The following is a 25,178-nucleotide window of genomic DNA, read 5'->3' as shown; positions in this document are numbered from 1 at the left end:
CTGTTGTGCTTTCGATGTTTTCAGTGAACACAGTGCCTGCATATTTTTTTTATTCCTGCATAGTTCTCATTTCATTCAGCTTTATTTTTTATTGTTTGAATTATATTTTATTTTATTTATGTGGATGGTGTAGTTTTCATTTTATTCGTTATTTGAATTATTTGAATGTTCTTGTATTATTGATACGGGATGTAATTATCATTCTATTCATTGTTTATTTATGATTTGAATTTTATTCATGCAGGTGGTGTTTGTATAAAAGTTCAGAAGTTAATTGTCGTTAAAAAGAAGCGTTCTGAGAACTTGAAAAAAAGCTCATAATATCCATAACATTATATTTTATGATGCAGAATACGGGCATGAACTCGTTGGGTTTGGATGTAAATACCATGCAGTAACTTTCGAAATCTAAAGTTGCAATTTCAAGCTGTATGACATCTACACACAGCGTCAGGTTAAACAAGGTAGAATCTTTAGGAAGTTAATGGTGGAAAGTATAGGAACTAGCAAAATAGTTTTAGGCTTCATTGTTGAAACACAAACAAAGAGATTTGTCCTAGTAAATTTATGTAACAAATCGGAAATTGTAGATATCCTAAGTGATTTTATTTAACGTCGGAAATTGTAGATATCTTAAGAAATTTCTTTGACCAAACGGAAATTGTGAAATCGTAAAGTGATTTTATTTGACAAAATCGGAAATTGTAAGAAATATCTTAAGTAAATTTATTTGACAAATCGGAAATTGTAGATATCCTAAGAGATTTTACTTGACAAATCGGAAATTGTAGATATCTTATGTAAATTTATTTGACAAATCGGAAATTGTAGAATTATCCTTAAGGGAAATTTAGTTGACAAATTTTTCGGAAATTGTAGATATCCGTTAAGAGAATTTTACTTGGCAAATCGGAAATGTAGAATCTTATGGTAAATTTATTTGACAAATCGGAAAATTTAGATATTCTTAAGTTCAAATTTATTTTGAAAATCCGAAATTGTAGATATCCTAAGGTGAAAAAAAAGTTTAATTTTTGACAAATCGGAAATTGTAGACATCCTAAGTAAATTTATTTAACAAATTCGAAATTGTAAAGATTTATTTCCTAAAATTAAAAACAAATCAGGAAATCGTAAAGATATCATAAGGTGGAATTTTATTTGTCAATATCCGGAAATTGTAAGATATCCTTAATGATTTATTTGAAAAATCGGAAATTGTAAAAGTATCATTAAGTAGATTTATTGACAAATCAGGAAATTGTAGATATCTTAGTCAAGTAAATTTATTTGACAACAATTCGGATATTTGGTAGTATATACCTAAGAGATTTTACTTGACAAATTGGAATTGTAGATATCTTTTGTAATTTTAATTTGGACAAATCGGAAATGTAGATATCTTAAGTAAATTTTAATTTGACAATCTGAAATTGTAGATATCCCTAAGTGATTTTTTTGACAAGTCGGAAATTGTAGATATCTTAAGTAAATTTATGTAACAAATCGGAAATTGTTGATATCATAAGTAAATTTTTTGACAAATCTGAAATTGTAGATATCTTAAGTAAATTTATTTGACAAATCGGAAATTGTGGATATCCTAAGTAAATTTATTTAACAAATCGGTTATTGTAGATATCCTAAGTAAATTTATTTAACAAATCGTAAATTGTAGACATCCTAAGTAAATTTATTTAACAAATCGTAAATTGTAGATATCCTAAATGATTTTATTTCAGAAATCGTAGATATCATAAGTAGATTTATTTGTCAAATCGGAAATTGTAGATATCCTTAATGATTTTATTTGAAAAATCGGAAATTGTAGATATCATAAGTAGATTTATTTGACAAATCAGAAATTGTAGATATCTTAAGTAAATTTATTTGACAAATCGGAAATTGTAGATATCTTAAGTAAATTTATTTGACAAATCAGAAATTGTAGATATCTTAAGTAAATTTATTTGACAAATCAGAAATTGTAGATGTCTTAAGTAATTTTATTTGACAAATCGGAAATTGTAGATATCTTAAGTAAATTTATTTGACAAATCGGAAATTGTAGATATCCTAAATGATTTTATTTGAAAAATCGGAAATTGTAGATATCCTAAGTGTTTTTATTTGGCAAATCGGAAATTGTAGATTTCTTAAGTAAATTTATTGGACAAATCAGAAATTGTAGATATCTTAAGTAAATTTGTTTGACAAATCGGAAATTGTAGATATTCTAAGTGATTTTATTTGACAAATCGGAAATTGTAGATATCCTAAGTAAATTTATTTGACAAATCAGAAATTGTAGATATCCTAAGTACATTTATTTAACAAATCGGAAATAGTAGATGTCTTGGTAAGAAACGCGCACACATGCAGAGGACCATGTTAAATTTGGGAAGAATGTGTTCGTTCACAAGTCGACGCCGGAAATTGCCGTCAACGTTTTAAAATAGGATGAGGTGTCAGTTGACACCGGAAGCTGTCACCGTTTGAAGATCAGGTGAGGAGGAGGAGGAGGAGGATCTAGTGGTCTCACCAGACTTGGCCAGAACTTTGCTGAACAAAGAACCAAAGAACCTAGATGAATATAATCAAAGAAACTTGGTGAATAAATTGTCGCCGAAGTCTTGGGTGTTGCAGAGAGGCATATGACATGGCGGAAGCTGCAGCCTGCAGATTTATGCAGATCAAAGTATCCTTCTGCATTGCACATCTGCTGTGGTGTTTATCTCTGGATTTTTAAGACAACGAAAGATTGTTATATCCAGCGTGATTGAAAGTTAATGGGAATTCAGAAGAGTATAGAGGCAATGGGTTTACTCGTGTATTTTTGGACAAATATTAACATTATATGAGAGCCTCACGAACATAGGCGGTACAGACATAGTCATAGTACTAGCATATTTTTATGTATGTAGTTTAATTCTAATAGAAATTATTTGCAATTATTGGTAAGTTATTCAGAACGGCTTAGATTTTTGATGAAGTTTACGTTGCAAGCGTAAAAGCTGTACATATAGCATATAAATGAAAACATGATTGACAGATCGACGCTTGTTGTGATCAGAATGTCTGAGAAATTGAAATTGAGATGTTTCCATGTTTGTGTACATGTTTACATTCTGTTGGCGGCTTTAGTGAAATTTACATAGTTAATGAAAAGAATTTTAAAAGCATGCTGTCTGTGGGTGATGTAAGTTTTGAGACTGAAAAGTACTTACAGTTATTGGTAAGACACTCAAAGGTCTTGCAAATAGGTAAAGCGCAACCTGAACATTAATTAGATGGTGTACGAGAGTAAATTAGAAGTTTGGTTTTCTGTCAGTGTACTTTACTCTAATCTTTTTAAAATGAATGACCGGCGCCGAATGTTTCCTAGAAGCACGGGAAGGAGACTAACCACTTTAAAAAGTTGGATCGGGACGGACGAGGTTTGTTTTGTTGAGAGAAGGGAGATGATGAATTGGTGTTGTTAAGAAGGGAGGTCTGGTCGAGGAAGGAATGGAAGACCAAGGAGATGCTGAATTAAATGTCCTGACACAAGTTTCAGATATGAAAAACTTTATCATTCAGGAAGTTAAGAAGTACACGAGTGAGGAATGTCTCTGTTTATGTTGGTGAGACTTCGTCAGATGTGTAGAAGTTTTTTTGTATGTCATCAGTGACAAAGTTTAGATGATGTAATTGACAGAGACATTTGTCGGCGCCCTTTCTGTAAAACGTAAAGCCTAAAGGAAAGACTTGTACTTTTATGTATCATACGTTAGGGGCTTTTACTAAAAAGTTCATGAAGTCAATCTTGTTACCAGTGGATGTTTTTACCAACTTTCCGTTAGGCACCATTCATCCATTCCTGACGCAGCTACATGAAACCTGGTGCTATCGCCTCCTCTTCCTCCTGAGAGAGAGAGAGAGAGAGACGAAGGGTAGGTCATGCTTGGTTGCTCTGAAACGCTCGTGGGAGTCGTTGATGACCTATTGATCAATTACTGGATTGATTGGAGAACTGTGTCAAGAATTTTTCGTTCGTTTGCAGGCAGGAATTGGTCATTATTTTTTTTAATTAATTGGATGTGGTTGAACTTGAGGTTCGACGAATTTCAATCATTCGATAGAGATTGAACGGCAAGTGCTAACAATAATTTAGAGTTTATAGGAACTTTATCCACTTCGTGTAACAAATCCATATAACTCGAAAATTTAGAGAAGTTGGGTGACAAACCTGACCCAAGTTTATATATTTATCAAAGATAAATAATCTGTGTTATATACCAGAGTTAATCTGTATTCACACGTTTATGGGTATCTGAAGAATTTCCTAGGATAAGGTTGATTTTTGTATGTTTTTGGTTAGCGTTGGATTTCCTTTTTCAAATCATTCAGATCTATTTGTGTGTTGTTTATGAGTAGCATTGAATAATCAGAACACGCCGAAAATAATGACCTAAGAATGACACTACTGCTCAGACATAATAAGACCGAAGGACGACGTTGGTGTGGGGAATGCAAATGGTATTGACAATGAGGAGGCGCCTGAAACAGGTGTGTGATGATGAGTCCCCAAGATGAATGTGGGTGAGTAGAAAAGGAGACTTCAGGGGATGATGGGGGTTGGGAAGGGGAAGGGAGACTGGTGGGGGAATGTGTAGGAACAAGGCTTCCTAGGGTTTGAGGATTGAGATGCTCCTCATCGGGGCTACAACCGAATTCGACCTTGACTCGTGAATTAAAATCGGTGGGTGTGTCTTTGCCGTCTCTCTCTCTCTCTCTCTCTCTCTCTGCCATGCAGGTCACAGACTTAGTCAACCATACGCACACGCGCATTGATCACATAAGAGAACGTGACCTGTGCGTCTGCTGTGCATTTATTTGAGGAAGACTTAGGCTGGGATCTTCCCTATTTGGAAACTTGCATTCACGAGCCAGAGACCTTCCTTTTAGGTGGGAGTGGCTTTGAACCAGCAAGTCTCTCTTTATCTGAGGATGTGTGAGTTCTGTTTTTAGCTAAACCTACCTATGTATTTTAAGTCTTGCTTTTCATCAAGTCTATTTTTGTAGAGGCAGTGCTAATTTGTACCCTATGGTAACTCCTTGAGCAAATCAAAATAGTTGATGGAATATTTTCCATATATATTAAGAGCAAAAGGTCAATGTTGGGAAGATAAAACTTCTCCGATGGCTGACGAGAATATTAACTAACATAACAGTGGTCATCTTTATTACTATGTAATCGACGTAGGAATGTGCTTTAGAAAAAGAATAATTGAACAAGCCGTCATGGTTTGACCGGTGGTTAACTACAGGATTTGTTTGTGTACTTTTGATTTCAAAAGATCATTGTAAGCGAATTTAATTGCAAAAATTCTCAACTTTTCTAACTTCTGAAAGAATGATTTGGAAACGTTTCAAATGTTCGCATGTTAAAACTAAACGTTCCAAGGACAGGCAAGGGAGCGGATGGCCTTCATTCTAGCATTTGCGTGTAGAACCTTATAAATCTAGTTCGCCATTTGCGAATTGTTGCCGAGCCATGTTCAAGTCCGCTATCGACAAAATACTGATGGCATGAATGGACGAATCCCGCTTGGATGCAACATGATTTTGCTGTCTATCCGCGTAAATTGCCGCCGCTTACCCGATATTAAGGCTTATGGTATTTCCACCTAATGCTCTCCTCTGTGTTCTCTTGCCAGTACGTGATTTTATTTAATAATGTTTCGTTTTTCTAATACACTAATTTTCAGTTGCTGTTTTCATAAATCCTGGAGTCCCGATGTCGTACATGACATTCGTGTACAGTATTAATTTATCAACTGTGATAATTTATACTGTGACATTATTGATTCAGGGTTTAATTTGGAAAAATATTTCAAATAGCAACACTAAAAAAACTGCTATTCTGGTAATTCATATTAAGCAGATTGACAGCGTCTCTCTCTCACCCCCCCCCCCCCCCCCCCCCCCCCCCCCCCTCTCTCTCTCTCTCATTAGTGTATATATAAATATATATATATATATATATATATATATATATATATATATATATGGTCTATGCCGTGGTTAGAATCGTTCATATGTACAAATAGAGCACTTGTCAGTTGACCTGGTCGAACTGCATCGCGATGTTGTGCATATAATTGATTCTAACCACTGTACAGACTGAAAAATTTCATCAGACAAACTTTTTGGAATAATGTTATTAAAAGATATATAATTGAATCTGATTTTATCAAGTATTTTAGTAAAGTATGAACTTTATTTCGGTTCTTTAAATTTGACAATTGCCATGGTGATTAAATTGTAATTTCAGCATATGATTATTTACAAAATATGATTGTTTTATATCGTCTCAAGGTCGATCTACTGTAAATACTTAAAAAGTTAGTGTAAACAAAGTGTTAAGCTTTCTCGGGAGTACTTTCCTTATAAGTTTTAGTTCTTAGTTTCCCAAAATAACTGGCCAGGTTGGAACTTGGGGTGTAGGAACGCAGCTGTGCCCTTTTCAAGACTTGAAAATTTCATGCACACCATCACTAGCAGGCCCTCCTCCTCCTCCTCCTCCTCCTCCTCCTCCTCCTCCTCCTCCTCCTCCCCCCCCCCACCATCTCTCGCTTCTCAGCCCCCTTACCTCATCCTCGTGTCTACTATCTTCCTCGTTCTTCCTCCCCTCCCCCCTCCGCCTATAACTTCACTTCCCTTAAGGAAAGGAACGTTCACCATCCCAGGGGTCCTGCCGTTGTTTGGTCGGCCTTTGAGACTTTTTTGAGGATGAAGGAATGCGTGTTGATCTCGGGGATTATTTTAAACGGATGCCATGGGTGAGAATCTGTCTCACAGAGAGAGAGAGAGAGAGAGAGAGAGAGAGAGAGAGAGAGAGAGAGAGAGAGAGAGAGAGGCTGTCTTGATGTGTAAGCGGAAAAAAATAGTAAAGTAACACAAAGGGAACAGCGATCGGCTTAGATATCAACAAGACCTCGGTGAAATAATTTAGAAATAAAGCTTCTCGTAAAGCGTGTTCATGAATAACTCTAGTCGAGGCGTGTTGGTGGAAAAGCACGTCTTAGTACACGGAATCATGAAATGAGCTGAGAAGAAACTAAATTTTAGGTGGAATGAACTTTGGATTGTACAAAATCCATATCGAAATGAGTTAGGAATAAACAAAGCCCATTTTGAAATAGTGTTTGGAATAAACAAAATAATTTTGTTTTGTAATAGTTTTTGGAATAAACAAAATCATTTTGTAAATGTGTTAAGGAATGAACAAAATCATTGTTAAATTTAAGTTTGGGAATATGTGAGATTGTACCTAGGTCGAGAGAAGTCCAGTTTACATAACCTTTTGTAGATGTGTGTTTTAGTATTAAACGAAAACTAATATGTGAACCTGTTTGATTGATTAGATTTCTAGCGTCAAGTCCGTAACAGGAGGCTGTTCAGTCAAGCAGGAAAGGTTTATTAGATAAATGACTTGGACTCGAAAGTTTAGAGTTTGAAAACTTTTAATTCAACTTCATAACTTGAGTCAGTTTTTATATTTTGTAGTTAGGCAGGTTACGATGTATGTGCTTTTTATAGAATTTATAAACGTATGTGGCATACATTTTAGGTACGAATCATGTAAAAGTAGTCCTACAATGAGCATTATACGGTCCATGGAGGAAATAGAGCTTGCAAATGTAAACGGTGTACGTACACTTGCTGTGTACAGAAATATTCAGAATATTCATATGAACCTTTTCTGTTTTCTGGTGTATACATTTTTAAGGGATGTGTGTGCATTTCAGTAAATGGTATATGTTTATACTTTTCACTGGAAGTGAAAATGTTTATGTAAGAGTAAAAAATAGAGTTGAGTTTTATGCCAAATAAGATAGAGAGAGAGAGAAAACGACCTTGGTTGCACGAGTCTCCTCTGGCCTGAAGACCTAACCATATTTCACAAGAAGGGGCACAAAGTTACAGAAACCACGCCGTTTCGGGGCCATTAACACTAGACCTTAAGTGAAGAGGAGTCGGGGGTTGTTCACCAGAGAGAGAATTCGGTAGCCAGTGAAGAAGACGTGAGGGTTGTTAGCAAAGAGAAAGAACAGGCCGATATTGGAATCTATTTGTACCATTTTGGTTTAATGAAATTGAAAAGAGAAAAAGGGAATTTTTTCTGTGCTCTACCGTAAAGATGAAATTCTTTTTTTAAGAAATAGTTTTGCATACAACTTCCTTTATCACTGTAGCATTAGTAAACGCAGCGGAAGTGAAAGCGGTAAGTGTGCTTCGGTATATGCGAACTCTGTAGTTTGTGGTCTGCTGGTAGCGATTTGATACATGTATGCACGTATAAATGCTTCAGCAGTCATATAAAATATAAAATGTAATGTGATATTAAGCATTTTGAAAATGGCGTCATAAGATAGAGTGGAAGAATCCCATGGTGACTCGGCGGGAGATATATACAGTGACAGTCCCTCAGGAGAGCGAATCTCCCTCTGAAGCGAATGGTGATTCTTGCATATCATCGTTGAGCTTGGTTGCGCCGTAGATTTAGGACGACATTTCAAGTATTTCCTTACCTGTCTGTTTTCGTCAGGGTGTTTATGCGCTCGCAAATTATGATAAGAGAAGCGAGTAACAGGGTCAGTGAGATTAATGAAGAAATGGCGATTCTTTTAACGGCGAGGAAGCCATAGTCATCAAGTCTGAGAGGAATTATTGGTTTTGGTTTTAGAGAAAAAAAAGTTTCAATTGGCTGTACTCCCTATTCATGGAAGTTATAGATATTGGCGAAAAATCACATTAGAGAAGATTATTACATAATCACACAAGTAGAAAGAGTGATTTATAAAAGATTTATGAGGTATGCGGGCATGGTGACCAAATCGCTTTAGCAAAATCAAGTCTTAAAATTGAAATCGCATTGTGAAGATTGATGAACATTGATGGCAAACTCACAGTTCTATGGAAAATTATGACAAAAATGAGGACAGTAATACAAAAAACCATGATAAAAATGATGATGGCAGTTACATTGCTTTTGTTGACAGTCATTATAAAAAATATTACCAATATGTTAGCAACCATTGAATATTAGCATTCTTGGTATTAATACTGACGTCTCGAAGAAGGGCAAGGCACAACAAAGATACTTAAAATACTTGTTAAAACAACACTGCAAATAATATTTATGTGTCACTAACACAACGAAGCATGCAATTTATATGCAGATACCAAAGGAACGGTTGGCTAAGTGTCCCTGTGTAACCCCTCCCCCACTATAAAAAAAAAATAAAAAAAGGGAGGGGGGGGGAGGGGGGAGGGGGCGGTTGGGGACGGTAGGACCTGTCTTCCAAGAAGATAAAGCGGCCGTCGACAGTAGAAAGAAGAGAAATTCAAAAGTCTGGCAGCAGAGGGAATGAAGTCGTTCGACTGACAAGTCTGACGAACATTTACTCCCTAAGAGTATGTTTATTTTTCTTTCTTTCTTTTCTGAAGAGTAAATGTTGGTAGAGGTGGTGTGACTTATGTCACGCGGCTGAATCATTAAAGATCTCTTGCCTCATGTTAAAAGGTACTGTAGTCCATTGTGAATATAGATTAAAGTTAAGAGTAATAAAGAAAAAGAAAGAAAAGAACTCAAAGAAGGGAAGGGAAATGAGTGTAAAATAAAATGAGGAAATGGCGGCGTGCAAAGACGACACCCACCGGAGATGACATCTTCCTGACCCAGTGCAGTTGTTGGTCGAAGGCGGGTTTTGGGGTGGGGGGAGGGGGGGGGGGTCGACAAAAATGTTTTAATCGAAGCGCGTTGTGTAGGTGAAAATGATAGGAAGAAGATGGTGAAATTGAAGGAAAACATTGTGTGCAGGTTTTTTTATTTTTATTTTTATTTTTTTTGTGGGGGGGGGGGGGGGGTGGGGCGTCCGCTGTTGGTTAGTGGTAGGGTAGGTGATTGGGATCGCGCACCGGCTTGTTAGTGTGCCTATGTATAAGCATTACAATTGCACTGGCGCCAGTAGGAAACCGAACAAAAATGAAAGGGAAAGAACAGTACGAAATAGGAAGATAAATAAATAGATAAGGAGAGGAGGAGGTGGAGGCCAACTCATAAATAAGAGGAAAGGGAAGCTTGAAAGCTGTCATAAAAACCCCGAGCGAGCCATGTGTCCGAGAGCCCTAGTGTTACAATTCGCCTGAAATGGGCGATAACAAGACCCATTTCACAAGTTTACCTAGTTTCTCTTCCCGGGTGGGTCTTCTTCCATTCCGTTGCCTGTGTGCGCTGGGGTTTCCTTTTCTTTATGCTTTTCATTTCTTTTCGAATGTTTTCGTCAACGGCAGTACTGTCAGGTTTTTGTGCCAAGCAAGAAAAGGCTTATGCTTGTAACTTAAAGTTACGTAAACATTTTTATTTATTTATATTGGAATGTACGTGATGTTGACAAGGTACATTGTATTTCTGAATTGGATGTGTATTTCTAAAAGAGAAAGTGTGTAAACATTGTCTTCTCTTAACCCTTTGTCTTTTGAAGATTATAGGATTATAGTAGCTGTTTTGTGACTTTAGTTGTTATTCTCAGCTTGTGGTTTACTTATACTGTTTAGCTTTTAGAGTTCTTGGCATGACATGACTTGGCTTGGCTTTGGCTGGTGCTTGGCATGGCATGGTTTGGTTTGGCTTGGCTTGGCTTGGATTGGCTTTCATAGTTCTTGGAATGGCATGACTTGGCTTGGTTTTGCTTGGCTTTCAGAGTTCTTGGCATGGCATGACTTGGCTTGACTTCGCCTGGTGCTTGGGATGGAATGGTTTGCTTTGGCTTGGCTTGGCTTGGCTTTCAGAGTTCTTGGCGTGGTATGACTTGGCTTGGCTTGGCTTTCATAGTTCTTGGAATGGCATTACTTGGCTTGGCTTCGCCTGGAGCTTGGCATGGGATGGTTTGCTTTGGCTTGGCTTGGCTTGGCTTTCAGCGTGGCGTTGGTATGGAACTTGGCTTGGGCTTGGGCTTGGCTTTCTAGTTCTTGGAATGGCATGCTTGGCTTTGGCTTCGCCTTGGCTTGGCATGGCTTTGCTTTGGCTTTCGGAGTTCTTGGTTTTGGCTTGGCTTGGCTTGGCTTTCAGAGTTCTTGGCATGGCATGACTTGGCTTGCCTTGTCTTGGCTTGGCTTGGTTTGGCTTGGCTTTCAGAGTTCTTGGCATGGCATGACTTGGCTTGGCTTTGCTTGGCTTTTCGAGTGCTTGGCATGGCATGGCATGGTTTGGCTTAGCTTGGCTTTGCTTGGCTTTTAGAGGGCTTGGCTTGACTTGACTTGGCTTTTAGAGTGCTTGGCATGGCATGGTTTGGCTTGGCTTGGCTTGGGTTTCAGAGTTCTTGACATGGCATGACATGGCTTTTAGAGTGCATGGCATGGCATGGTTTGGCTTAGCTTGGCTTTGCTTGGCTTTTAGAGGGCTTGTCTTGGCTTGGCTTGGCTTGGCTTGGCTTTTAGAGTTCTTGGCATGGCATGGTTTGGCTTGGCTTAGCTTGGCTTTCAGAGTTCTTGGCATGGCATGACATGGCTTTTAGAGTGCTTGGCATGGCATTTCTTGGCTTTGCTTGGCTTGGCCTGGCTTGGCTTGGCTTTTAGAGTTCTTGGCATGGCATGACTTGTCTTGGCTTGGTTTGGCTTGGCTTGGGTTTGCTTTTAGAATGCTTGGGGGTTACTAAGATAGTATTTCAAAAAGAAGTCTGTTGGAAAAATGACGGTGTCCGTAAACGCTGCTACAGTTGTTACAGTTATGGTTCATCACAGCCTGTTTAGTAGAGGAACATCAATAAAAGACTAAACAAAACAAACACACGAAAGGGATTAGTCTCGTGAAAATATGAGGTGTTTTCTTAACATTTGCTTAGTCGTGAAGATTACATTAAATTTACATCCACAAACCTTTCACATCCGAAATATAAAAGGTTGAAAAAAGTCAACATTAACTCATGTTACGATTTTAATTTTAGATGGGATAACTTCAAGATGCTTCAGTAGTAGTAGTAAGTAGGTTAGGACGAAGAATGTTGAGTTAAAGATGCCCTCGCGTCCCGAACATTGAGGAGGGTGAAATGGCGAGAGAGAACTTTGACAGTTGAAAAACACAATGCAAGACTCTCGGCAATCCTTGAGTGGACCGAGAATGCGCAAGAACATGCAAAACGAAAATAGGGTTGGAAACTCCCCAAAAGAAAAAGGGAGAGGGGGGATGAACCGTTGAGTTGCGTCTCACAGTTGTTGGGATATATTTACTTTTTCAGTGCTGGAAGCGTTTCTATTACGCCCGCTGCGGCCATCTTGAGAAGCCTAAGATAGGAGTAAGAGTGTCAGTAAAACATTGTACCATGTCTGTGGGTGGTTTGAGAACCAACCAATTCAGTCACCTAATAAAATATAAAATAGATACCATTTTAGCAGCAATAAAAGTGGTTTTTAAGAATATTAGAGATATTAACCTTACCTAAGAGCCATTTAAAACAATTCTTGTTAATAAAGATTTATATAACAGGCTGAAAAGGGGCTATCATAGAGGTATTAACAGCTTAAAGTGTCTTTAAGAGTCGCGCTTTAGCCAATTATTGTGATTTATAAAAGCAGTGATATTAAAGCCATTCATTCTGAATTTAAAAGTGTCATTTAAGCCAGTCATCGTGAATTTAAAAGCAGTGCTAATTAACATTGTTTTATATTACTGAAGCCAGAACTTTATCAAAGCAGCATACGTAAGATGGAAAATAATTCTTTGCCTTAGAGGCTGCAACTGCCGGAAGTATAGAAAGGCAAACTAAAATTAATGCAAGCACAAAGAAGTCTATTCAAGCTTGTAAGTGATTTTGAGGAAGCATTGAGGCATATTTGCATTTTGAATAGCTACTTTATTTATTGTTTTCATCATAGTTTTATTTTTTGGATGAATTTTAGGAATTATGACATTGAATAAACATGGAAGTTATAAAAAAAACGTTATAGATAAACGATAGTAACAGAATATATTGAAGGAAAGGTTAGCAACCCTTAATTATCTTCTGTTGTTTAGAAATAAATTATCTTTAAAATCAATTAACTTATTGAATTTATGAATCAGAGTTTCCCTGTCTTAGGGTAATTTTCCCTCTAGTCATGTGAATTATAAAAATATTTATATAAAACTCATAAAAAATTGTTTTAAAATTATTTTTGGGGCGGAATATTAGTGAGCTTTTTACCATATATTGTAACAGTAAAAAACAGTAATTCACTTAAAACATAAAAAGTATGAATACATATAAAACAAGTGTACATAACCTTAACTAACATTTAAAATACATAAACATACAGTAGTATAACCCTTTTCTTTCAAGGTTTTAAAAGGTTGAAGTTTTATATACCCCTAGCTGGAGTGTTTACTGATGACTGAAGAAGCTTTAGAAAGTATTATACAATAAAAAAAAAAAAGTTGTTTTGACACCGATGTAACTGATGTATCACATAATATTATAAAGAACAAGTGTTTAAGAAACGCTCGAGTATTTTTATGCTTCTTACTTGAAGTATTATTTGTCAACCTAATATTTCGCCAGAGTGATTGTTGAAGCTGTTGAGACAGTCTATTTTTTCTAGCATTAGTGTATCAGTTCTTTTGTGGTTATCTGAATTCAAGTTGATGTTCTCTAGTTCCTTTTTAGGTCTTTTGTTGAAAACCAAGGTTTCTCAATTTTTCTTTGTTTGTGTTTTTTTCCAAAAAAAAAAAAAAAAAAAAAAAAAAAAAAAAAAAAAAAAAAAAAAAAAAAAATCCGAAAGACATGCTTTAATCTTGTATTATTATTGCATTGTAGTTACAAGAGTAATGTCCAAGAAAGCTATTAATCCTATTATTATACATGCTTTTATTATTATTTTTAATTGTGTAGCAATACTTGCTAAGTGATTGCTACGTGATGTACCATATGTTAGTTTTTATGTAAACTGCAAAGTCAAGCGATTTTAGTACGAGCCTTTCCAATTGAGTGCTGAACTTATCCTTCTCTTTCAATGTGCTTTCATACGGACGGACGCCCTTTTGCTCTATGCCCTCATGCCCAAGATCGTACTCATTTCTTCAGCATGACGTCACCCTTAAAGCCCACCGTACCTGCCCGGTGAGAAGTGTCCATCCTACCCAATGACTTCTCCAGATACCTTGCCATTACGAGGTGATGGTGCTGCCCTTGCCGCCCCCCCCCCCTCTCCGCTCTCTCTCTCTCTCTCAGCCCCAGCGCATCCCCTCGCCCCCCACAAGTGTGTTGGCATGTGTGTGTGTGTGTGTGTGTATTGTGGGGGGTATAAAATGTCATACACAGGGTCCAGTCGTCATTCAAGTAGTATTAAAACTTTTTGGAACTTCTTTAACTATTAGTATCTCATATTTCTTGTTTTATTATCATTATTCGGCCAGTTCAGTTCAGTGTCCGGAGATATTCCCCCTCCCAACCTTTCCATTATGGTCAGCATTCAGTAAGCTGGTTATCTTTTTGTCGATTTTTTTAAAACTGCTTCTCTCAGACATTTCCATCACCTGACCTATCTTGTACAAAACGAGACACAAAAATATATATCCAAGGTTCCAGATTCCATAAAATTGCCTGACATCTCCTTCTCGCCGTCTCGTAATATCCCTAGGGATAGTCACCGCATCCTTCGCCTCCATTCCTTCGTCTCCTCTTGCTTCGTTTGGCTGCAGATCACCTGCGTTCCTTCCAGCCTTGGTTCCAGTGGCCACTCCCACAGGTTACCCTTGTGGATGTTGAATGGCGACTTTTACCTTTTCGGAACGTTGTATTATCGCCCTCCGACTTTTGAATTTAGATGAAAAAAATATTGATTTAGCATCGAATTGTATCCCCAAATCAATAACTTTCACTATCGGACTTTTCCTGCAATGTTGCCTGGTACGATATTGATTTTTCAGCCAGCCAACAATGCTCTTCTGCACTGACAATCAACTATTGCAAAAGTCTTCACCCTAACGTTGCTTAATTCTTGCGGTTCTGTAGATGTCAGTTACATACATGTTACGTGGAAATGGCGAAATTGTTTCACCAAAAAGATGAGAATTGAACGTTGAAAAGCAGAAACACTTTCACAAACAGGCACGAAAGTAACGGGATGTGGGCAAGCCAACTCATTGCAAAAGGTTCCTTCCATATGTAGTGGTTAATGCAATGATAAGACTAACTATAAAGAATCATATATATATATATATATATATATATATATATATATATATATATATATACTTATATATGATCTTTAATGTGTGAATCTCTCCTCTCTCTCTCCCTTCTCTCTTCTCTCCTCTCTCTCTCTCTCTCTCCCCCCTAATATTAAATCAGGCATAATTTCATATAAATTTATCCGTGGAACTATATATATATATATATATATATAGTATATATATATATATATATATATATATATATATATATAAATAATGTTATATATATATATATATATATATATATAAATGTATATATACACATAACCTAAGGTACATAAATTGATCAAATATTGAATAAATTCTGTTATACACACACACACACACCACACACACATATATATATATATATATATATATATATATATATATATATAAATATATATATATAATATATATATAGCGTCACTGACTGTCCTGATTCGTCCCCGTTCCACTTGGACGGTGGTTCGATCCGCATGGGGAGGGAACCGAAATTATTATCAACTAAAAAATTCCCCTTGTCGGTACATATTATGAAGAAAATATATCATTTGGGAGGTAAAGTGAATTTAGATATTAAAGGACATTTGTAGCTTGAATTGATATATAAATGGATCACGGTTCGATGTGATAATTATTCATGCACGTATATGTGTGTGGGTATTTTAATATTTTAAGTTTCATTGCCGTTTGTTCAATTCTGATCGATATTGTCGCGTCTTAGTGTGGCATTGATCGGCATCGGCAACAGTAGTTTAAAACGCCCTTTGTCCCAGCAGCTTCGATTACTCTGTCGTAAACTTGCAGTGTCGATAAAAGCCTGGGCAGAGAGATTTATAATTGGCGGTTTTGGGGATAATTGTTCTCTATCCCTAATGCCAACCTTTCCAGCATTTGTAGCTCATTATCTAGATAGCTGAAAGACTCATTGGGCGCTTACATCTTTATCTATGTGTACTTGGAAAATCGTCTCTCGATGAAGGTGGAGGTGAAATTGGCTACCTTTAGGAACATTTTCTCTCTCTCTCTCTCTCTCTCTCTCTCTCTCTCTCTCTCTCTCTCTCTCTCTCTCTCTCTCTCTCGGTTAGAAAAACTATCAGAATTGTTATCTGTATTTTCCCTCCCCTTTTTTAATTTTACCTGCCACAAAATCAACAATAACTTGCTGTTTTAGTTCTCGACCTTCGTTGTGAAGGGGTGTTGGCGCTCACGCAGTGGGTCTGAATAAAGCGTGAGAGTCTTCTGAGTTTGTCACGTTTTTAAGACCTTTAGTGGGTCTGAATAAAGTCTGAGAGTCTACTGAGTTAGTCATCTTTTTAAGACCTTCAGTGGGTCTGAATAAAGCCTGAGAATCTACGGAGTTTGTCATCTTTTTAAGACCTTCAGTGGGTCTGAATAAAGCCTGAGAATCTACGGAGTTTGTCGTCTTTTTAAGACCTTCAGTGGGTCTGAATAAACCCTGAAAGTCTACGGTGTTCGTCAAGTTTTTTAAGACCTTCAATGGGTCTGAATAAAGCCTGAGAATCTACGGAGTTAGTCATGTTAAGACCTTCCATCGTGAAATACGCGGTCGCCACGTTATGCCATGTTGAAATAACGTTATGTAAATAAATATGAAGGTTAAAACCCCCTCCATTGCGTAACTTAATGAGGATGCTAAGCTCTCTCAAGGCGGTGCTTGACATGTATATACACTAGGTGAGAGGAGCAGAGGCTCCGCTTGGGGTGAATGTCAGTTTTGGGGTTGTGGGGGGGGGGGGGGAGGGGGAGGTTATCTGGGTACACTTATATACATGTTACCGTTACCTTGCAGTGGGAATTTGTCCCGTGCTGGTTTTCATTAATATCTATATTTTTTGGATATTTTACTGAGTTGATCAGCAACAGTGATATTTTTGTTATTTCATTTATGATTAATTAGGAAACGGATTCATTTTGATGGTAATAATTGTGACAATAAATACAGGTATTTATTGTTTCTATATATAAATTCGATATTTTCTCGTGTATTGCTTTTGTAGTAGTGGTGAAGAGTTTCGTCATGAATTCATCAAGCACTTGACCATCTTAAGCCTCTCTCTCTCTCTCTCTCTCTCTCTCTCTCTCTCTCTCTCTCTCTCTCTCTCTCTCTCTCGTACAAGTGTAGGTTGGATTGCTTGTATAATTAAACTTCAACTTACAATACTCTCTTAGATTGCAGTGATTCGACCCACGATAATAAAGGTTCACAGAAAATTGCCGTATTACAGGGGTATAGTGAGATATTGTACATTATGAAGTAAATAAAATCTCATGCTTAGTACGAGGGTTTAATTATAAGTTATTAGTTCATAACAGTCAATTTGCGGCAGTGAATGCTCAGTTGGAAAATCTTACCCAGGTAATTTTTTCAAGGGGAAACTTTTAAAGTAGCTGACTACCCAGCTCTTTCCTTTTACAATACTTTATTAATATCTCACCTCCGCATTAGAGACGGTCTGTTTTATTCGTTAAGCTTTGAATGAAATTCTTTCCAGATAGTTGATAAAATGCTCATCAAAGTTGGTCCTGAAGTCTTCAAAAGATTAGGTAAGGATAAAGTGCCCGTGGCAGTTTCTAAATTAATATGTATTAGATCTCGCCATTTTCATTGATAGCTAACATAGGAACTTATTACGTAAGTGGTGTGAGAGCTTAAGCGAATTATTACCTACAAAGAAGATATCCACAAAGAACAGAGTTTTTATAGCTACGCCATAACTTCTGGTAATCTAATATAGTTCATACGTATATATACAAATTTCATGAGACCTAGATTGATACCAGTGCCCCGGAGGTCTATTTAACATAATATTCCCGCAATATGTATCTAGGAATTTCATTGCACGGGAATCGACTAGTTTCAACTTTCCAAAAGAGTCGTCCCCTTTTCCTTTTAGAGGTTTCATTTTGTTCCCTTTTTACCTCCCATGCGGCAGGGGATTCTGTCCCCCCCCTTTTCCCCTTCCAGATAACAGAGCCCCTCCCTCATATCCGGACAGTTGGGCATTCCCTTCCTTCAGACAGCTGGTTACTCTCTCCCACAGACGCTCGGGTACTCCAGCCCTCTATCCAACCCAAGCATGGCACAACATGGAATCGTCGACAGCGTCTTCCTAATTTAATCTTAATCTTCCTCCCACACTCCAAAAGTAATGAATGTTTATATAAATATAAAAACAAGCTTGGAGGGAAACAAATACAGTAAAGGAAGGAATACAACAAAACACTGTAAACAAAATATTTTTTTCTCTCTTTGTTCCGTAATGCGTTACGATAACAATACCCAGTCTTAGTTGCATATCGACAGTCCCCATTTACTCTCAACCACAATCTGACCGTGATTGAATAATTCATTTCCGTTTTCATTATGCAATCGATTTCTGTGAGGGACTGCGGTAATTTCTCTCTCTCTCTCTCTCTCTCTCTCTCTCTCTCTCTCTCTCTCTCTCTCTCTCTCTCTGCATGTGCGCTTTAAAGGGGTCTTGCCCCTGATAATCCGCAAGGGTCCCCATGTGTTACCAAAATTAGCCTATGGATTATTTGGGCTTTGATTTTTTTTGTTTGACACGTGTGTGAGTGTACAGCTACAGAGAGAGAGAGAGAGAGAGAGAGAGAGGGGAGGATTAAGACGAAAGGGGACAACACCGCTTGGTCGGACTTAGAACAAGACCTATTTTGAATTTGTTTGCGGTAAGGGTTCCTTAACCCTGAAAGATTACTGTAAGCGGGAATGTGTTGCCTTACGAGCTCGTATAATTTGAATCGCAGGGCGGACTGTTTTAACTATACTCTGTATTTTTTTCATCTGTCCATCCGCCTGTGCTGTTTTTGTATGGTAACACTGCGTCCTGGGCTTAGACAGTTACATTCAGCTTACATTCAACGATTATAATAATATCCTATTTCGAATATTAACGGTGTAATTCGCATACAGTAAATTATTAAAACACTTCAGTTACAAATGTACACCCAGATATCCTTTTATTTACCTAAAACTTACAATTAGTAAAACTAAATCTAAAGCCGGGACGCATTGTACCATACAAAAACACACAAGGCAGAAAGACAGATGAAAAAAAACAGAGTATAAACAGATGAAAAAAAAACAGAGTATAGTTTAACGATCCAGATTGACAAAGCTTGCTAGAAGAAAGCGTCATAACCTAGGTATCATGCTTAATGCTTTAATTGAGAGTGGGATCTGTTACTGTTCTTTTTCTCTGTCTCTCATACCTGCGGCTGAATGATCAGAAGTCACTGTGCATCGTTGTTTATGCACCGTGCAGCGGCTTGGATCCCACAGATGGTGAAGCGCTTACCAATTATAATTCCCCATAGGTGTAAGCTATTCCCGTGGTAGAGTGATTTGGATTTCAAATGATATTTGTGGCTTAATAGAGGTGGACACATAAATATGTATGTATATATGTGTGTGTGTATGTATGTATAGATAGATAGTACACACATACAGTATCAGTGTTAGTATAATATTAATGATTACGATATATTGAGATTAATGGATGAGTTTCATGAGGGCGTAATTGTTCCGACCGGCTATATATAAATGTGCATTCATTTGCTTTATACAGTCGCTTACATATATTAACACATGCCTTATGATTGCCAATATTTTTTTATTATTTTTTTTTATATTGCTAGATGACACCAACTCGACCTTACCATCACGGTCTGTAGCGCCAAGACTAAAATAGCTGAGATTTAGACCAACGAGAAGGAATGTGGCTTGTAATGAACTCGCTTTCATACATAGACCCATACATTATTCATCATTGGCAGAATACCTGCTTAAACATGTTATGAGGCTGCAGTGGGAGGAGTTTGACAAATGTTTTCATTTCATTTCAGAATAAATCTGGGTTTAAGTTTTAATTACCGTAGATCTTCTACATGGAGAAAGTCAGAATCACTTTTTCCATTTCTGAGATAAGGCATTACTGTCAGTTGAGTGTATTTTTTTGTGGGGGGGGTGTATATACTTGATGTATATACGTAGATAGTAGCATGTACATTCTTTCGACTAACACAGCATTTATCCATTTCTGCTGTAATTTTGTTTTGTATTTTAAAGAAAAGTTAAGGTTAAAGTGTCATCATTATGTTTTTCACGGATACAGTAAAAAAATTAGTGTCGTATCCCATGACGAAAAACAAGAAGTTGACTATCAATTGTCTGGATGAGACATTCACGTTGCTTTTTTTACTGCATAATGAGAGAGCTTCTACATTCCTTTGTATAAACAAACCGTATTTGTTCTGCCGAGATTATGTTATTATGTCGTGATATATGGTGTGCTTATTCGTATGCCGGGAGTTGCTGCAGAGGAAAGAGATGCTAATGAAATTTCAGCAAGGAAGTGGAGGCGTGAGTTTGTTGCGTTTACCTGACTTGCTCTGTCGTGCTTTCTCATCTCAATGAGTTTAACGAAAAGTGAACCACTATTGGGCAGTATTGGAAGATTCACGGAGAACAATGAGAACCTCTCTAGGCATTTTTGATTCGTAAGTTGCAAGCTCACAAAGTATATAGGTCTTTGCCGTGACGATGCTGATATGAATAAACGCAAAGTATGTCGTGATTAGCACTTCAATGAAAATAAGGGCGGGAAGATGAATTCAAAGGAAAGCCAAGGTCTTCTCTTTGTCTTTTCTGTATTCCCAACGTGTCTCGTGTTCATGTGCCCGCACGCTAATATCCCTGGGAAGGAGGCACAGATCCAGTAACAGAGGCAACGCAGCAGCACAGTAACACAGCAGCGGCGGAGACTGACATCCGTCCTCCGGGTAGGATGCTCCCCCCTCCCCCCCCTCGGATGATAGAACCTATCCTTTGGACCCCCAGAAATTAATTTGGGTATCCTCTGGTCTTGGAGAATTAACCCCTTCCTACCTCCCACCAGCTCATCATGTTCCCAGTTTCTCTCTTTCCATCCCCCTCCCCTCCCCCCCCCTCTCGCCTCCACCCACCAAGGACAAATAGCGTTGTCACTCATTATTAATGATTTTGGGTGTTTGTTTTCGTGTTTTTCTCCATAATTTTTTCCCCGTATGTCTGTCCCAGAGGTATGTACTCGTAAGGTGCTGTCGCCTTGTATATGGTGTGTGAGTGGTTTGGAGAGAGATATATATATATAATATATATATATATATATATATATATATATATATATATATATATATATATATATATATAGGCTTCATGCTTCTTGTAATTTATTTATTATTTATTTATTTTTGTTCTTCGGTAACTCCTTCTCATATATACTATATATATATATATATATATATATATATATATATATCCTATATATATATATATATATATATATATATTTATATAAGATATAGATATAGATATAGATATAGATATATATATATATGAATAACTTGATCACGAAGTATATAAAACGTGATGCTATGTATAAATAAAGGTTTTTTTTTTTGCCACGAAGGAAAAAAATGAAAAAACGAACTCGTTTTTTTCATTTTTTTCCTTCGTGGCAAAAAAACCTTTATATATATATATATATATATATAACATATATATATATATATAAATATATATATATATATATATATATATATATATATATTATATATATATATATATATAAAAGTCCCTTTTGCGTGAGTAACTGCTTATGTACACAGGACCACGAAGATGTCTGGGATAGAAAATGCGTTGGTTTGGGTGTTGTTTGATGTGTCGGTGAGGTTAAGGAACCTTGTGCTAGGGTGCGGTTGGGCCTCCATTCTTAAGGGTAGTTTCTATTAGATTTCACGCTTGCACTAATCAAGTATGTCCTCTCTTATTGTCGTTGTTCATAATATGAATCATTCGTGCGAGGCGAGCTAGAAGTGCCTCCACATAAACAATATCTTTATTTAACTTTTAAAAAGTAAGGAAAGAGAGAGGGGAAAAAAAGGAAAGTAAAGAAGTATGCAGTGAAAGTAATGAATAGTGAAAGTCAGCTTTATTACTTTACGCGTAAATGAACAGCAGTTGAAAAGTAAAGAACACAAAAAGAACATCAGATACTTATGTCAGATGAAAGTGAAGCGTGATTAGACAATGTGACAGTGGAATTAAAAACCTCAGAAATAATGAATGAAAGACTGAATGAGAGAAATATATTTGAGACCAAAACTTCAGCTCAGTCTAAGTGTTCAACAAGCATTGGAAGGATGGCATTCATAAAGAAAACTTGACTTAAACCCGTCACAAGTAGCTGGCTAGTCATTGGGATGTGAAGCAACAGTGCCAAGTGTATACAGTGTAAGTTTTAGTTCAGTTAAGGAAGTAGCAATTCGATTTGTATTGAAGAAGACGAGATTGGCGTTTAATGATTATAAACAGAAAAAGAATGTTACTAACGCAGAATTATGACTAATTAGTAACCCTGCACCCCCGCCCCCCTTATCAGAAAAAAATTATTGTTGTATGTTAGCTTTCAAGCTAAAAACGATAAGACGGTGAGATTGTATCTAATCCAGAACTTTGCTCTCATTAGCCTGAAGTATGTATAAAAATATGTAAATGCATCCTGTATTCTTGCCCACAATACATATATACATACATATACATATACTACACACACACACACATATATATATATATATAATATATATATATATATATATATATATATATAATATATATATATATGTATATGATGTTATATATATATATGCTTGTATGTATGTATGAAGTTTTCAGTTTACCTACAAAGTATGCAAGATAGTAGAATTCATTCCAGCATTTACTTTATGTATTTGCCACTGGATATGGCCTGTGGAAAGTTTCGGTATGTAAATGTCGTATGCTGATTCTTTACTACACTAAAATGTTTACCCACATGTCAGGTTTAAGCTTAGTTTCCTTCTTGCGGCGTTGGGGGTAGTAGTAGGTGTTAGCGCCGTTGCAATCTGATACTTGGCAGTCGGTTTAAGAGTTTATTCGTTGCCCTTCTCTTTACATGGCAAGTACATGCTTATGGAGAGTGAAACTGCCTCTTCAATATTGTTATTAATTATTGTGTTAGTTTTTTACATGAGTGCCACTATATATATATATATATATATATATATATATATATATATATATATGTCTCTACATATATATATATATATATATATATATATATATATATATATATATATATCAATATGTATATATACATATGCAGATATATATATAATATAACATTATATATATATATATATATATATATATATATATATAATATATATATATATATATCTATATATATATATGTATATATGTGTGTGTGTGTGTGTGTGTATTTGTATGTATATTTCCACAGAGCTACTTTGAAGCAGTAGTTTTGAAACTACGAAAACTACCTGTATTCCTTCAGTTGCATTTTTACTGTTTATATATACTAGATATATATCTATCACGTTCACTTACCAGACTGCAAAGCATAATTGATACTGAACTTGATTTTTTTTACTTAGAGTGTAAAATTCGTTCCTGGCTTGGCTTTATTTTTCTTCTAGTGAAGACAGTTTCCCATATGCGTAAATGTCGACCATTCCTGTCACGTAGTAACTTTTTTATTTTCATTTCGTATGTTCGTTTGCAATGACACAAACGACAACGACTATTGCCAATAAGTCTCCACATCTTAGAATGACGATTAAAGGATAATTATTTAGCCAAATAAATTCTGGTCGAGAAATACATGAGACATTCAGCCGAAAGTTGAGTGCCTTGCATCTTATCAGACTGGCTGTAGCCCTTTATGCAGGTTTGCTTTTTAAAACAACGTTTCCGGGACCAGTAAAGGTCATGGAGAAATGATTAAGTGGACTGTGCAAATGATGTAAAATTGCAACAGGCCTTCAAGTCCTCAAAATCAGTCCAAGTGAATTAAGAGGATTCGATTTCATAACCCAAGCTTAATCCATTACGTGAAATAAGTCCTCTGTTTAGTATGAAATGTCAGTACTATTTTTTGGTCTTATTGTGTTCCCTTTTTATCTGGTTAATTTTGTTCAGAAATCTGTCTGATTTTTTTGTGACTGAATGCATCTGAATAAATTTTTCTTGTGACTCAAATGTAAAAATTTTCCCGTAACTTTTTTTTAAGGGTTTGATGTTTGTACAAATTTATTTTTTTCTGAGATGTAGGCTGTGTAATTATTTTTAAGGAGAATATACAGAGATCTGAAATGAGTCTGTATAATTTATATGCATTAGTCGAATCTAAAACATATCTTAAGAACAAGCATTTTGGTAGGTAGGGTATGTTTTCGCGATAACGATAACATTCAACCTTTGACAAAACCGTCTTCTGAGGTCCCTCCCACAGACGACGAAATCTTCAGAACACGGGGCTTTGCGAGATTCACTCGGAGGCATATTGGTTTTCGATAAGCGATGCAAGGGAAGGAGGCTACTTTCATCTTTATATTTATTTTACCTCTTACGGTGATGTACCTTCTTGGTTGCCCGTCTTTTCGTGTGTGTCGAACGCACAAATATAATTTTTATGCGTGTTCTTTGGTATTATTATGATAATTTTAACGTAATATAGTATAAGATTGTTATAGCTGGCAATTAGATGAGTCTGTAAGCTTGAAACTCGGGAAAGACTCTATCCGGAAGTCACGTTCAAACCGTGAGCTGCGAAATCTTGAACGATTGTTAATTGTGTTACAATTTGGTCTTCATGTCTGCAAAATACACACGTGAAGGGGGCGGGGCGATGAACACATAAGAATATGTTTCACAGAAATAAATTTTTGACTCGCATCCGGGTCTCTCGAGTGAGAGAGTCCAGGGCATTAGCAATTCCTCCACAAAGGTGAAATTTCTATTGCCTTGGACTCCCACGAGGTTCGGTCCTGGTGTAAGTCAGAAATTTATATATACATA

The 25,178-nt window shown here is 36.5% G+C and overlaps 2 protein-coding genes across 5 annotated transcripts in view; one reads left to right on the top strand and one right to left on the bottom strand.

Moving 5' to 3' along the window:
• Positions 1–25,178, top strand: part of LOC135206905 (guanine nucleotide-binding protein G(o) subunit alpha) — a 676,543-nt gene that overhangs the window by 151,376 nt on the left and 499,989 nt on the right. The window lies entirely within an intron of this gene.
• LOC135206906 (SET and MYND domain-containing protein 4-like) overlaps positions 1–25,178 on the bottom strand; it is a 175,818-nt gene that overhangs the window by 69,420 nt on the left and 81,220 nt on the right. The window contains 1 exon segment of the mRNA XM_064238398.1: positions 12,277–12,330. Within this exon segment, the coding sequence (XP_064094468.1) occupies positions 12,277–12,320 (44 nt within the window). The 5' untranslated portion in view covers positions 12,321–12,330.

The sequence above is a fragment of the Macrobrachium nipponense genome, chromosome 31 (genome assembly GCF_015104395.2).
Source record: "Macrobrachium nipponense isolate FS-2020 chromosome 31, ASM1510439v2, whole genome shotgun sequence".
NCBI classification, from domain to species: domain Eukaryota; kingdom Metazoa; phylum Arthropoda; class Malacostraca; order Decapoda; family Palaemonidae; genus Macrobrachium; species Macrobrachium nipponense.
Note: the sequence above shows the minus strand (reverse complement) of the source record. Positions and strands in the feature narration are given on the sequence as shown.